The 16,235-nt window shown below is 39.6% G+C and overlaps 1 protein-coding gene across 1 annotated transcript in view; it reads right to left on the bottom strand.

The window, feature by feature from the left end:
* Window positions 1-7,612: 7,612 nt before the first annotated feature.
* Window positions 7,613-16,235, bottom strand: part of SMC6 (structural maintenance of chromosomes 6) — a 68,167-nt gene continuing 59,544 nt past the window's right edge. Inside the window, exons 24-27 of the mRNA XM_043469317.1 lie at window positions 15,455-15,560; window positions 13,748-13,900; window positions 10,157-10,254; window positions 7,613-9,293 (exon numbers count right to left, since the gene is read on the bottom strand). Coding sequence (XP_043325252.1) covers window positions 9,179-9,293; window positions 10,157-10,254; window positions 13,748-13,900; window positions 15,455-15,560 — 472 coding nt within the window. The 3' untranslated portion in view covers window positions 7,613-9,178. The remainder of the gene's footprint in view (window positions 9,294-10,156; window positions 10,255-13,747; window positions 13,901-15,454; window positions 15,561-16,235) is intronic.

The raw sequence follows: 16,235 nt of genomic DNA, 5'->3' as shown, positions 1-16,235 counted from the left end.
TAGATCTGATAGAGTACCTGAAGAACTATGGGCAGAGGTTTGTGACATTGTCCAGGAGGGAGTGGTCAAGATCATCCCCAAGAAAAAGAAATGCAAAAAGGCAAAATGGTTGTCTGATTAGGCCTTACAAATAGCTGTGAAAAGAAGAGAAGCTAAAGGCAAAGGAGAAAGGAAAGATATACCCATTTGAATGCAGAGTTCCAAAGAATAGCAAGGAGAGATAAGAAAGCCTTCCTCAGTGATCAGTGCAAAGCAATAGAGGAAAACAACAGAATGGGAAAGACTAGAGATCTCTTCAAGAAAATTAGAGATACCAAGGGAACATTTCATGCAAAAATGAGCACAATAAAGGACAGAAATGGTATGGACCTAACAGAAGTAGAAGATATTAAGAAGAGGTGGCAAGAATACACAGAAGAACTGTATAAAAAAGATCTTCATGACCCAGATAACCATGATGGTGTGATCACTCGCCTAGAGCCAGACATCCTGGAATAGGAAGTCAAGTGGGCCTTAGGAAGCTTTACTACGAACAAAGCTAGTGAATGAGATAGAATTCCAGTTGAGTTATTTCAAATCCTAAAAGATGGTACTGTGAAAGTGCTGCACTCAATATGCCAGCAAATCTGGAAAACTCAGCAGTAGCCACAGGACTGGAAAAGGTCAGCTTTCATTCCAATCCCAAAGAAAGGTAATGCCAAAGAATGTTCAAACTACTGCACAATTGCACTCATCTCACACACTAGCAAAATAATGCTCAAAATTCTCCAAGCCAGGCTTCAACAGTACATGAACTATGAATTTCCAGATGTTCAAGCTGTATTTAGAAAAGGCAGAAGAACCAGAGATCAAATTGCTAACATCCGCTGGATCATGAGAAAAGCAAGAGAGTTCCAGGAAAAACATTTATTTTTGCTTTATTGGCTACCCCAAAGCCTTTGACTGTGTGGATCACAATAAACTGTGGGAAATTCTTAAAGAGATGGGAATACCAGACTGACCTGCCTCCTGAGAAATCTGTATGCAGGTCAAGAAGCAACAGTTAGAACTGGACATGAAACAAAAGATTGGTTCCAAATCGGGAAAAGAGTATGTCAAGTCTGTATATTGTCATTCTGCTAATTTAACTTATATGCAGAGTTCCTCATGTGATATTCCAGGCTGGATGAATCACAAGCTGGAATCAAGATTGCTGGGAGAAGTATCAATAACCTCAGATATGCAGCTGACACCACCCTTATGTCAGAAAGCAAAGGAGAACTAGAGAGCCTCTTGATGAAAGCGAAAGAAGAGAGTGAAAAAGTTGGCTTAAAACTCAACATTCAGAAAACTAAGATCATGGCATCCGGTCCCATCACTTCATGGCAAATAGATGGGGAAACAGTGAGTGATTTTATTTTGGGGGGCTCCGAAATCACTGCAGATAGTGACTGCAGCCATGAAATTAAAAGACACTTGCTCCTTGGAAGAAAAGTTATGACCAACCTAGACAGCATATTAAAAAACAGACACATTACTTTACCAACAAAGGTCCATCTAGTCAAAGCTATGGTTTTTCCAGTAGTCACGTATGGATGTGAGAGTTGGACTTTAAAGAAAGCTGAGCACCGAAGAATTGATGCTTTTAAACTGTGGTGTTGGAGAAGACTCTCGAGTCCCCTAGACTGCAAGGAGATCCAATCAGTCCATCCTAAAGGAAATCAGTCCTGAATACTCATTGGAAGGACTGATGCTAAAGCTGAAACCCCAATACTTTGGCCATCTGATGTGAAGAACCAATTCATTGGAAAAGACCCCGATGCTGGGAAAGAGTGAAGGTGGGAGGAGAAGGGGATGACAGAGGATGACATTACCAACACGATGGACATGAATTTGAGTAGGCTTCGGGAGTTGGTGATGGACAGGGAAGACTGGTGTGCTGGAGTCCATGGGCTCGCAAAGAGTTGGACATGACTAAGTGACTGAAATGAACTTATAAAATCCATGCCATTAGAAGGGGCTCATTGTGTGATTGCTTGGGAACAACACCCCTGATATTCTTAGACTATTGTTTAATGAAGAGCACCCAAAAGTCACACCCTCAGAAAGAGGCCTTTTATCTGTCTGAAAAGGTCTAAAAGCCCTGCCTTAACTCTTTCTTAGGCCCTAAGCAAGGGTCTTACAGTGTTCTATCCTGGATTTGATTTTGCACGGAAGCCTCTCCATAGTGTAAAAATTAGTTGTCATCTGGGAGAGTGTGGAAATAAAAAATAGTCCTGGCCTCTTATATGTAACTGCCGACTTTTTAATTCATCTCTCCTCTCTCATGTTTTGTCATAGGGAGCAAGAAACCAGAAGTAACTTTTCATAGTCTACCTACACATCTCTTCGGCTAGATCACCAGTGGATTAGGTACATTTCCATGTTATTAGTACCACAGCATCAGCTATGCCAACTTTCCATCACTACACAAGGGTCCCCTTCTTACTCCTGCTTCCAATGGCATTTTCCTCTTTTACCTCTCACCAAGAGCATCCTTGAAATGCTTTATTTTCTAACACTCTCCCCAAGGCCCTTTTAAGCTTCCACGAGTACCTTCCTCAAGGTCCTTTGAATTTATGTCCTTGTGAATCTTAACTTCAAGGTCCTTGCAACCAGTGCGATATGGTTTAAATTCATTTTTCTTTGGGTATTCCTGTTCTCAGATCCCAAAATCTGTTTGTTACTATGTGACAAATCATCCCAAAACTTAATGGCTTGACACAATAATTCCTGTATTATCTCCCATGGTTGTTTAGGCCAGGGTGTCAGGAAGGACTCTGTTGGGTGGTTCTGGCTTGGAGATCTCATGCTGATGGACAGAGTCAGGGGTCTTTGCGGGGTTGGAGCAGCTGAGGGTAGCTGGGAGCTTCTCTTCATGTAGTCCCAGGGCTTCTCCAAGTGCTTTCCTACACAGGCTAGTCTCGTTCAGGTGGCCTCATGGAGTGGCAGCCTCATGGAAGTCAGACTGCTTCCACGGAGGCACTGTGATCTGGCATGAATGTTCTAGAGACCAAGGTGGGACTTCTCTTTCTTTTCATTTTCTGACTGAACCATTGAAGTTAACACATTTTTACCTACTGTCATGCTAGTGGTTATAAGTGACATACAAATCTGTCTAGCTTAAGAAGGGAATTAGGCTCTACAAAGCAAAGTTTTGGAAAAAGACAGAAGGGATCTCTTGTGTGCGGCCATCTTTAAAAAGTACAATCTACTGCAGGGAATGAAGAAAGGAGGTAGAAGGAAATAAGTATTGCATGGACCAGAGTTGAAGGTGAGCCATGACAATTTCTGGAATCAAGTTCCATTTAAGCACAAGAGCACACACACACACACACACACACTCAGTGACAAGGATGCTCAGGAACCTGTGTCCTGCCCAGCACACACACACACACACACACACACATAAACACACACACACACACACACACACACACACACACACACTCTCAGTGACAAGGATGCTCAGGAACCTGTGTCCTGCCCAGCACGCACACACACACACACCCCTCAGTGACAAGGATACTCTGCAAGCTGTGTCCCTCCCAGCCTCAGAGGTCCTTTGAGAAAGGAGAAGCTATGGGCATCCTCTCATCATTCAGTGGCCTACGTTCTCTGTTTCAGCTTACACTCAGTTATTTTGATTACCCTGTCAACTGGCTCTTTAACTCCTGCTGTCCTGAAAGGAAAATGCTTCCAAATGTCTTACTTTTAGGCTAACTTGAACTCTTTCTGCATTTTGAAATACTAAGTTTCCTTATTTCTTTTTGTATGATTTCATTTTTCTTGAATAGCTATAAAACTATTGCTAAAAAGGACTCATACTACTTTAAGGCTTCATCTTCCCTGTAGTTCCTTCCTTCAGGATCACGGTCTCTAGATGAATAATATGAACTACATTCTTAAAGAAGCCAGATGCTTATTTCCTCCACACCGTTGGAAACCATGTCAGGAAGTAAAACACCCGCTTCAGCAGACGTCTTCAAAGAGCCTTACCTCACCGGATGTGTAGGGGTTTAGTGAGAAAATGATAGTCAATTAGAGCTTCTAAATAAAATGACACAGTTCCCATAGGGCCTTTTGTGTAAGCAATTCAGTTTCCCAAATATCTTGGGCACGCAGTTTGGGTTTTTCCCAGCATTTCGCAGCAAAATATAGATCTCTAGACTCTTACCTTATGCTATCATTTCCCAAGTTCTTACATTTACCAACGTAAAGTAACCCATCAAATACCCAATTAACTGAATGACTGTCTCAAATGCCACCGCCTGCTCAAATCAGAGCCAGTCTACCTCTCCCCGCCAGCTGTCCATTTTTCTCCCCCCCCACATCTCCCCTAGCTCTATGAGTGACACCATCACTCAGCCAGGTTTTCAGACCCCAGGCTCCCGGCCAACGATCCTCGGTTCCTCTCACAACTCTACAGTACAGCTGACCCTTGAACAGTACAGATCTGAACTGTGTGGGCCCACTTACAGGTGGATCTTTTCAACAGTAAATACTAAAAGGAAATGGCAGCCCACTCCAGTGTTCTTGCCTGGGAAACCCCATGGACAGAGGAGCCTGGTGGGCTACAGTCCATGACGACACAGTCATACACGAGTGACTAAACAAGTGCTTTCCAAACCATGATGCCAGGGGCAGAAATGCGTATGTGGAGGACTGATGATAAACTCAGATTTTTGACTGCCCCTAGCTCCCATGTTGCTCAAGGGTCAACAGTATTCTCATTAGCAAGTCTCGCTGCCTCTGAACTTCAAATCCGAATGCTTCTATCCTCATTATCTGGTCCAAGTCACCCCTGTGACCTCTCACCTGGATCATGGCAGAAGCCTCCAGATTGTTTGCTCTTTACATGTTGGCCCAAACTCCTAACTCCTCCTAACTAACTCCTTTCATAGCTGGAGAGATTCTTTGAAAATGATCTCCAGACTAGGTCTGAAAACCTGCCCAGGACCTCAAACCATCTCACTTCTTTGTCTGCCTATGAACTTCATTCCTTACATTCACTAAGTTCTTGACTTGAGATTTTGAAATGTGAAGTTCATCCTCACACTAAGGGCTTTGCACTCATCTCCGCCTCAAAGTGTCAACCCTACATCCAACTTTCCATGGCTCTTACTTGTTTCAGACCTCTGCTTAAATATCAGCTTCTGCCAAGTCTTGTCCTAACACTCCATCCAAAACACCTCTCTTCTCCATCTCAACTCCTTACCTTATTATTATTCATAGCAATGACCATACCCTGAAATAACATGTGGTACTGTTTCCCTAACTAGACTTTAAGCTCCATGAAGGTAGATTTTGTATTACAGTAGGATTCAATTCAGTTCAGTTCAACTGCTCAATCGTGTCCGACTCTTTGCGACCCTATGAATCACAGCACGCCAGGCCTCCCTGTCCATCACCAACTCCCAGAGTTTACCCAAACTCATGTCCGTTGAGCCGGTGATGCCATCCAGCCATCTCATCCTCTGTCATGCCCTTCTCCTCCTGCCCCCAATCCCTCCCAGCATCAGGGTCTTTCCCAATGAGTCAACTCTTCGCATGAGGTGGCCAAAGTATTGGAGTTTCAGCTTCAACATCAGTCCTTCCAATGAACACCCGACTGGTCTCCTTTAGGATGGACTGGTTGGATCTCCTTGCAGTTCAAGGGACTCTCAAGAGTCTTCTCCAATACCACAGTTCAAAAGCATCAATTCTTTGGTGCTCAGCTTTCTTCACAGTCCAACTCTCACATCCATACATGACCAATGGAAAAACCATAGCCTTGACTAGACAGACTTTTGTTGTCAAAGTAATGTCTCTACTTTTTAATATGCTGTCTAGGTTAGTCATAACTTTCCTTCCAAGGAGTAAGCGTCTTTTAATTTCGTGGCTGTAATCACCATCTGCAGTGATTTTGGAGCCTAAAAAAATAAAGTCTGACACTGTTTCCACTGTTTCCCCATCTATTTTCCACGAAGTGATGGGACCAGATGCCATGATCTTAGCTTTCTGAATGCTGAGCTTTAAGCCAACTTTTTCACTCTCCTCTTTCACTTTCATCAAGAGGCTTTTTAGTTCCTCTTCACTTTCTGCCATAAGGGTGGTGTCATCTGCATATCTGAGGTTATTGATATTTCTCCCGGCAATCTTACCAGAGCTTAAAATAGTCCCTAGCACATGGTATTGATATTATATAAAATTAAGAAAATTTCATTTGCTGACTCAAAGAAACAACTAATTCATATTCACTCTTTAAAGAAAACTCCTTAAAGATGTATCAAAAAATTATTTTGATATACCTTCAAGCCCACAGGTACTTAGTTCAAAATCATGAAATAACAGTAACTTTCAGAGCTACAAGTTTCAAACCTATTCTGAAAATCTGAATGATGTAAAGTACAGGCCTCTATGTAGATGAATAAAGTAAAAAAATCTAACCAGGTAACTATTGACTCAGGACATAATTTGTACCACATCTAATTCGTATTCAGGAATTTTTCTAATCAGGCACCCTGGATCACTTGATGTTCATCACAGTCAGCAACAATTCTGATGTAGGTTTTGAGTTGCAGGCAATAGTTTCTTAGGCAGAACTCCAAATAAAAATTTAGATCTCCTATAAAACAGCCCAGAGATTTTTAAGACATGCAAAAAGGCACCAGGTGATGGGAAGAAGGGAGAAGGGAAAATTTGGAAAATACTTAAGAAGAATGTGATCCCTGAATCTCTAGGGTTGATCATCAGTATGAGTAACACTATTATTTACATCTTGGTTTACTTGAGAATGATTTTAATCATAGCTGAGTTGGTAAAGAATCCACCTGTAATGCAGGAGACCACAGTTCGATTCCTGGGTTGGGAAGATCTGCTGGAGAAGGGATAGGTTACCCACTCCAGTATTCTTGGGCTTCCCTTGTGGCTCAGCTGGTAAGGAATCCGACTGCAATGTGGGTGACCTGGGTACGATCCCTGGGTTGGGAAGATCCCCTGGAGAAGGGAAAGGTTACCTACTCTCGTATTCTGGCTTGCAGAATTCAATTCCATGGACTATATAGTCCACGGCATCACAGAGTTGGACACAACTGAGCAACTTTCACTTTCACCCCAAAATTCTGAGAAGGTAGGATTTAAAAGCCCAAGGAAGCATTTCTTCCTTGTTTCCCAAGACTTTATGACTCGGTTCAGTCATAGGTGCCGGGATTATAAATCAGGGGTGGAAGAGTCATCTCTATGAGGCATTCAAGTCACTATTCACAAAGAGGCTTGATTTTATCAATTATATCTTCCCCAATTCACAGAAACATGACTTTGAATACATATAAAGTTTTATTTTTAGAAGTTACACATATTTTAAAAAAGCAATTTATTTTTATTCTAACTAATATTACCATTAATTAGAATATTAATTGAAAAATATTTTCACTTATGATAGTTGAAACCAAAACCCTGTCAGGCCAGAGCAATGAAAAATCTTCAGCTCAACAAGAGATGCCTGGATACCTGAGGAGTTTTCCCATTCTATATTAAGAACCACAACGTTAAAAAATGACCACAAAAACTCAGACACTGAAGCTGCGTAGTTGATAAAAGTTTATGCATTTGGTATATTCTACTTTTTTTTTTTTTATTTGAAAAAGCACATGTATGTTAAAATAGTTTTGATACAAATGAATTATAAATGTAACTTTAAAAAAATCAGACTTTGTCTTGGTAGTGGGGGATGTTTAAAACATTCAGCACGTTTCCTCTTTCTGCAAATTCTTAGATTACAAAAGCACAGTTTTGGACTTCTCATTTACCAATTGATCTCCACTTAGGACTAAATTTGACTCCCTCCCCTCACCAAAAACAAAATCCAGTTTTTCTCAGTAACTACAGAAGTGCCACTGCTTTGAAAATACTGCCTTGTTCTTAAAATACTTCCTTTCAATTTCATAAATATTTACTGCTAGCAATAGAGGGAATTCTTGTTGGATATGCACGTCTTTTTAAAAAGGTTAGCACTAATCCTAGTATCAAACATAAGAGAATACAAACAGGAGTTCTACTCATGTTTTCTTTAAAAAAAAAAAAGGCATTCATAAACACCATCGCTTACAACAGGCTGTTATTTTATCATTCTAAGCAGCACACTTCTTAACAACTCTAAATCAGGATGTGTCTCACAACTGACATCCGCTCCACCCCACCGCGCCCCCAGCAGCCAGGCCTTTGACTTTTAGTGGCTTCTCTGCTCCAGGGGGAGCTGCCTGCGGTTGTTTCCCCAGCCCTTCTTCTCAGCTGCGACTGCGGAGTCCCTCTGACCTGCATCCTCTCAGCTGAGCCAGAGCTGGAGAGGCTTTGGACTGCAAACCGAGGGACTCTAAAGAAGGCAAGCACACTGCAGGGCAGGGTGCACAAGTGGGCTGTAGCCTGGTTCCGACATGGGTCGGACACTCGGCTGGGTGGCTGGCGGTCAAGGACTGAGGGAAAGGCACTGGGTCAGAGTTGGCAGTGCTTCAGTGCTCCGAGAAAGTGCCTTAACAGCATCCCAAATGTGATGAAACACAGTAATTAAAACTGTAGTCCAGATCTGTAGTCGTAGCTCCAGGATTAACAATGGCCTATGCGGAGGTTGTGACCAAGTTTTTTCAGGTCCTGTGTAGGTCTTTCCTCGTTAATATGAACAAAACAGACAATAAATCTCTTGGAAGCTGGTCCCTGTCCACAGCCCGCCTGTGCACTGCCCTACTCCCCGCCATGAGAATAACGTAATATCCTGGAAAAGCAAAACTAAATATAACTAGATGCTCAAATGTTTATTTTAATTCTTACAAAATACTATAGAAATGAACCCAAACTTAACAGATATGTACATGTACATATGTACAAAATTTGAAACTTCTGAAAAAGAATCTATAAAAGTAGATGGCTAAAATAAAAAACAAAAAGATTTAAAACCAGTACTATGAAATTGGGTTTTCTCAAAGTAAAATAACTGTAATTTTAAATCGCTGGTTGTGGCTGGTCTTCTAGGCTTATTTACATGTTTTCTAATACATAATGTCAGATACATAAAGGAGTTTCTTTTATTTTAGAATACCTTGTTTCATTTTATTTCAAATAGTCCTGGATGTTTCTTCCCTTTACATGTCTTTCAACATGAGGACATGGCATATTAAGTCACAAATCAACTCCGGTCTTCTTCTTCTTCTTGAGTTACAGGTCGGAAAGGCAATGTAGTTTGTCCTCTTTCAGGATCAGACATTCGAAGAATTCTAATCAGTTTACTTGATGGAAGTGAACTAAAGGAAGCAAAATTAATTACTCCAATTTCCAAGTAAACTTTTTCACATTAAAAAAAATTCTAATACTACCTCATGAAAATACAAGTCAAATGGTTGCTAATGGGGGAGGGGATATAAGTCTGATATCTGAAATTCTAGAAATATAATTTACAAGAAGGAAATAAATTTTCATTTTCAAAAATTAACTTCCTGCTTAATGCCATGAGTTTTCACTTTGGAGGAGAAAGAAAATGAAGGAGATTTATATAACATCTAACTCTCTAAAAAAAAAAACACATCTAACTCTCTTACTCTTCTTATCTAGTCAGGAAGGAGTCACCTGAATATTTCCTGTCATAAACTTAAAGCCCCAAATGATCAAGTGACCACTTTAGAGAAAGAATATCAGCTTTAAGTGACACAGAGCCTGACACCATGCAAGTACCTAATAAATGCTGACTGACAGCAAAGTAGCATTCTTTATTTAGAAAGACTTGTAAGTCACCAGAAAAAGATTCAAGATTAGGGAGACTATGAATTATTTCTTTCATCTAAGTAAGTTACTAAAATTACTTTATATTATTTGGTTCCTGATCACCAGAGAAGAGCAGATTCAAGACAGAAATACTAAAAAAGTAAATACTCACATTCAAATAAAACCTCCTCTATTATGGAAGGAAGATAACACACACAGTATTTTAAATATCTAAGGAAAAACTACCTTCAATCTCTGGAATGAATTTAGGGGTTTGTTTTTCTTTTTATTGGTCACTTTTGCATTTGCATTTAAAAAATTAAGAATATAAAGGATTTCTTACTTCCTTTTATACACTAGACATATATACACATATACATATTCATAGAAGAAATTTTTAAGTTACCTCATGCTCTGAGGGGTGAGCAGGATAAACTGTCTGAAGCGCTGGGAATCTGCCATCTTGAGTATCATGTCCATTGCGATCCTCCGGTTAACCATATCCTGGGGAACAGAGGCGGAAGTCAGAGCTGCTGGCGTGTCAACTATGCTCTTGGGGAAGCAGCCTTGGGTTGTACACACCCGTGGATTTTATCCAAGGATCATCCATTATCTTATCTACGATGTCAAGCAACTCTTACATACTGTGAAACCCAGTATCTAAATTATTATGTATATATCTTTCAGGAATTTCTATAGTCTAAGTATTTTTAAGTATAGCTCCTTGCCTCCAATATAGTTAACAATTAAAATAATCAGAAAATAGTCAAAATTAGCTGTTGCAAAGTGAATCTAATTTCTACAGTAATAGTTAGGAAAATGGTATCAAAAGTGACCAGATTCAAACTTATTAAATCTCTTAAATTTTCCCTCAATGATTAAGATGTTTTAAAAACTCTGTCCTCATCACCTTCTACAATTTGTACAATAGTAATAAGTTCAAATTTACAGACTAACTGCTCAACTCAATCTTTAAAATAAGTTAAACAGCACATCAGTGCATAGGGGGAAAATGCCTACTTATACGTAGTAGGTTGTGAAACTAAATGAATTAAACTTTGTGTTTATGTCTTCTGAGCTAAATAATAAAAAACGATAAAAAAGAAAGTTATCACTCCCCTTCCATGAAAACTCCGGAAATGTGAAAACACAAGCAAATGAAACCACACGCGGCCATACAGTATGGTGGTGAAGAACCTGGACTATGGAGGGCAGATAGGGGCCCAGCATCCTGGCCACACTGCTCAGTGACTCTTATTCTAGAAATTCTTCCATTGGGCATATCTGTAGTCTAACTTAAGGTACAAAAGTAACCAGGGCTTGCCCAAACTGAATACTGTCCTTTCAAAACAATGCCTGGAGGGAAGTCTATCATTTAATAACAAAGCTGCCAATGCACCAAGAAGTATTTATTCATTTCCTTTAGACTGGTTCTCCGAACTTGGGTACATTTTTCTGAATAATTTCAACAAGGCAAAATGTCATTCTGATTAAGAACCTCTAAGTTTCTGAACGGGAAAGAAATTATTCAGATTAAATATGAAAAATAATATGCATGATAAGACTGCATAATGGCATTTTGGACAAAAATATTATACGGAAAGAGCAATCATCATCTATGATTTGTGAATCAGCTTTGAATCCAAATCTCAAAGGAATTTCTTAATCTTCAGCAATGACAGCATAGAAAAAAATCCACTGAAGTGGTTTGCGAATATGAATTCTGATTTGCAAATAAACGTTCTCTAAAATCCTAATTATGGATTAGGCATTAAGAGATAGAAATATGATTAAGACATAGTTGATAACTTAAAAAATAATTTGGTGAGTGATTCATACATGAAAATAGGGGAATGCAACAAAATGAAAGCTAGATAAATATAATACATAATAATAAAACATGTATAATACACTGAATATCATATAGTAGTAGTGCTCAGTTCTGTCTCGTTTTATTTTTGGTGATCCCATGGACTATAGTCCACTAGGCTCTTTTGCCCATGGAATTTTCCAGGCAAGAATACTGTAGTGAGGTGCCATTTCTTACTCCAGGGGATCCTCCCAACCCAGGGATCAAACCTCTGTCGCTAGCGTCTCCTACATTGGCAGGCAGATTCTCTACCACTAGCACCACGTGGGTGAACATTATATACTATCATACATAAAAATAATACAATTGCATGAGTTGATATAAGGAGGTGCTGAGGAAGCTCTGAGAAGTCCCTAACCCTGCCTGCAGCGTGGTGGTGTGGAGGCTACATAAAGGTGACATCCAAACCAAGTCTTGAAAGATGAGTCAGAGTGTGACATACAAGGAAGAAGGGCACAGTGTTTGGAAAATCACAAGCAGCTTAGTCCAGCTGAAAAAGCAGGTGGATACAGTATCATAAAGGGTCTCAGTCACACTATAGAATCAAACCAAAGACTTTTCAACAAGGGAGTGATCAAAATTAGATTTATTTTAGAAACAGAAACCTGGCAAGATGGTGAGGAGAAAGTGAGAAGGAACAGGATTAAAGTCTGGAAGTCTGGACAGGAAACGAAGACAATGAGCAAGAGCTGAGGACAGAAGAGGTGACAGAAGGAGCAGAGGCTAGGGAGAAATTACAGAAGAGGAGGAGACAGGTCCTAACAAGGAAAGAGGAACCACAGATAAATCACTGGTGCTGCAGTCAGGTGTTGGATTGGTAATGGCAATTTGTGAACATTCAAGGAAAGGAACTCAAGAAAAGAAAAGCTTTGAGTGGAAAACCAATTCAGTCTCAGACATGCTCAGTTTGGGATGTAGGTTGTTCACTAGAGGTCTCACAGGGGGCAAGAGAGATGTCGGAAGAGACGCTTAGATTTGGTAGGAATCCAAATGGAGGAGAATCCTGTGGACAGAGGAGCTTGGTGGGCTGCTGTCCATAGGGTTGCACAGAGTCGGACACAACTGAAGTGACTTAGCATGCATGCGTGAATTGGAGAAGGAAGTGGCAACCCACTCCAGTATTCTTGCCTGGAGAGTCCCAGGGACAGAGGAGCCTGGTGGGCTGCAGTCTATGGGGCTGCACAGAGTCGGACACGACTGAAGCGACTTAGCAGCAGCAGCAGCAAATGCAGGTACCAGACTGTGGACTGTGTGCGTGTGTGACAGGTGGGGGAGTAGGCAGAATATGATATCCAGGGAAACTCACATCACTATAAAAAACAAAGAAGACCTTAAACATTTAAGGGCATGTGAACTGGGGTGGTGGGGACAGACTGGCATGTTGAGAACAAAGAGGAGTGTGGAAACCCGTAAGAAGACACACCTTAAGAGATGGAGGCTCAGTCTGTGGTACAAATACTTCAAAGAATTAACGTTCATTTATGATCCTTGCTAAACAAGTTTTGCTGCAGTACTGTAGTCCAAACCCAGACTGCAGTGGGTTTAGTGAAGAATGAAGGATGGACAGCTGAAATGAGAGGCTTACTATGTGCCTGAATCACAGCGAGGCAGACCTCACTGGAGCGTCTCTCTACCCTTATGAGGGAGGAAAGGCTAAGGATCTTACCTTATAGATGAAGAAACTGAGGCCTGAAAAGGACAGATACCGAGTCCACAGTCACCTGGGTAACTGGTGACAGAGGCAGGCCTCGATGTTAAGTTTTTTAACTTCAAAGTCCAGTGTTCTTGTTCTCATGTTACAGAAATTGTTCTTTTGAAAAGTGTGGCTGAACAGGAAGGAGACAACAGTGGTGCGAAGGTCACAGCAAGGGTGGTGAACTGCTTATCATAATAAACGAGGGAAAAGAGCACAAGTCCAGGATGGAGGCCCTGTCAGTGTGGTGTGTTAGCGAGGGAAAGAACTGGGATTCTTTAGCTCTTCCCTACCACTTATCACAGACCGAACTGTCAAAGCAGGATCTTTTCTGTTGAGAAGAACTAACAAATCAATAGTTTCCTTTCAAAATATACATTTCAAACCACCACCAAAAAAAGAGAAAAACTAGAGAATTTAAAAGTTATCAGTACCATGTAGACATCAAACTCATCCAGGCATCTGAAAGGAGATTCAGCGATGGACCACAGAGAAAGAATGAAGCAAACCGTGGAAAAAGAACGTTCACCGCCAGATAAGGCCCGCATGTCATTGAAAGCAGCTTTGTTTCCCTCTCCAGGCTGAACCTTGAAGGAGGTAACAAAAAACAAAATGCAGAAAATAGTCAGATTAACTTCTTTACAGAAGTGGTTGGCTACCGTTTTAAAAAGGATGAATTTATAGTAAAAATGAAATGAGCAACAAAATCAGTCAGTGACTTGGAAATGACATCTATTCCACTTAAAATATTTTAAATAAAAATATAAACTGTATAATGGCGGCTTCTGTTTTACTATGAGAAATCTAATTGAAAACATTTTCTCCCCTTAACCAGGTCTAACATACCAAAATTCTAAAAGCTTAATAAGAGTACTAATATTAGGCAAATGAAAACCGTTATAGCCTCCACCCAGTTTCATTGAGATAAAAATGACATTTAACACTGCATAACTTTGAGGTATTAGGACATGACACAAACATATACATTGCAAAATGATTATCACCACAATAAGGTGAACATGTCCATCAACTCACACGGTTGCCATTTTTTTCTTTTTTCTTTCAGCGGTGAGAATTTTTGAGATCTACTGTCTGAGCAACTTTCAAATATACATACAGTATATGTACTGGCATAAAAATAGATGCATTGACCAATGGAATAGAACTGAGAGCCCTGAAATAAACCCATGCAAATACAGAAAACTAATATTTGATAAAGGAGCCAAGAATATACAATTCAAGAACATACAATTCAGTTCCACTGGTCTATATATCTATTTTGGTTACTGTTTTGGTTATTATATATTTGCAACACAACCTGAAATCAGGAAATGTGATGCTTTCAGACTGTTTTTTCTTCTCCAGATTGCTTTAGCTACTATTTTATCTGGTTCTATTCAAATTTTATGACTGTTTTTTCTTTTTGTGAACAATGCCTTTGGAATTTAGACAGGGACTGCACTGAATCTATAGACAGCTCTGGATGGTATAGACATTTTAACAATATCAACTCTTCTGATTCATGTATAACGGTTATCTTTCCATTTATTTGTGTCTCTTTCAATTTCTTTCTTTCATCAGTGTCTTATATTTTTCACTGTACAGATCTTTCACTTCTTTGGTTAATTTATTCCTAGGTATTTTATTGTTTTCGATGCTGTTAACCAGATTGTCATGTTTCTTTTTGTCAAATATTTCTAAGTGCCAAAATACTCTTTTGTTACTTGATTTCTAGTGACATCTAGTGGTTAAACTGCTTTTGAAAATAACTACAGACAGTCCCACAAAATTTAAAATGTTGTATGAATTTTAAAAAGGAGCCAGTGGAGTGAGAAGAGACGGTAAACATTTACTGCTGAAAACAAAATTCCTAATTATCACCAAAAGAAGATAATTTGGTTGTCCACAGGGCAGGGAGGAAGGGAAAGAGCTATAACAGCAGCTTTAGTCAGTAGAATTAATTTAATTTTCAACACTAGCAAAAACCATCTTTAACTTAAAAATAAGTTCTTTTGTTTCCAATGACAACAGATCAACATATCATCAAAAGAAATGAAGCCCCACCCCCCTCCGCCCCCAGAAAAAAAAATGAAGCAGGTAATCCTCCTAATGACTAACATGCAAAGAGTTAAGATACTCACTGATATAGTAAGAGTTTCATTCTTATGGTCAAAATTCATTTTTCCACAATAGGCCCGCTGAGATAATAAGTTGTCAAAGTACAATTTACATCGTAAAGTCAAACACCTTGAAAAAAGACATTGGGCACATTAAAAAGATTACAAAGTTAGAGAACTGTAGATTCAGCATGAGCTTTAAACCAGCATGTAAGACCAGATGAAAATATGCCAGGGTGTTAACACTGGTGCCTATTTAAATAGGTAAAATTTTAGGTGATTTTTGTCTTTGTCTTTATATTTCATTTATGTCCCCAAATTTTTATCAATTCATTTTATAATAAACAAACATCTATAAGATGAATAAAAATGTCCCACACAGAATAAAACCATTATATTACAGCAAGTCCATATGAATGTATCAGTCAACTAATTTATACAAGATATCACCCTAACACAGAAGACATAAATCTTGCCCTTGAGATGATTAAACTTTAGCAGTATTAAGATAGTGGTAAACGGCCTATTCATTAGCTTGTCTCCTCCTAACTTTATAGTAGCAAAAATGGCGAGGGCAATCTCTCAGTCATGTATCTGCAGTACCTTACACACTGCCTCACACTACACAAAACTCCACTTATTTATCAGACGGCATCCTGCTGTCAGGGAGACCTTTCCCTTCTTCCTCATTTATTTATTTACACCCTTTTTATAAGGATGCAGTCAGATTGCTATCTTATTCACTGGGTTACAATTCATTTGTTGTTGCTAAGTTGTGTCCAACTTTTTGTGACTGTGTAGACTG

The sequence above is a fragment of the Cervus canadensis genome, chromosome 5 (genome assembly GCF_019320065.1).
Source record: "Cervus canadensis isolate Bull #8, Minnesota chromosome 5, ASM1932006v1, whole genome shotgun sequence".
Classification (NCBI taxonomy): domain Eukaryota; kingdom Metazoa; phylum Chordata; class Mammalia; order Artiodactyla; family Cervidae; genus Cervus; species Cervus canadensis.
The sequence above is the reverse complement of the archived record's forward strand: the minus strand, read 5'-3'. Positions and strand labels throughout refer to the sequence as shown.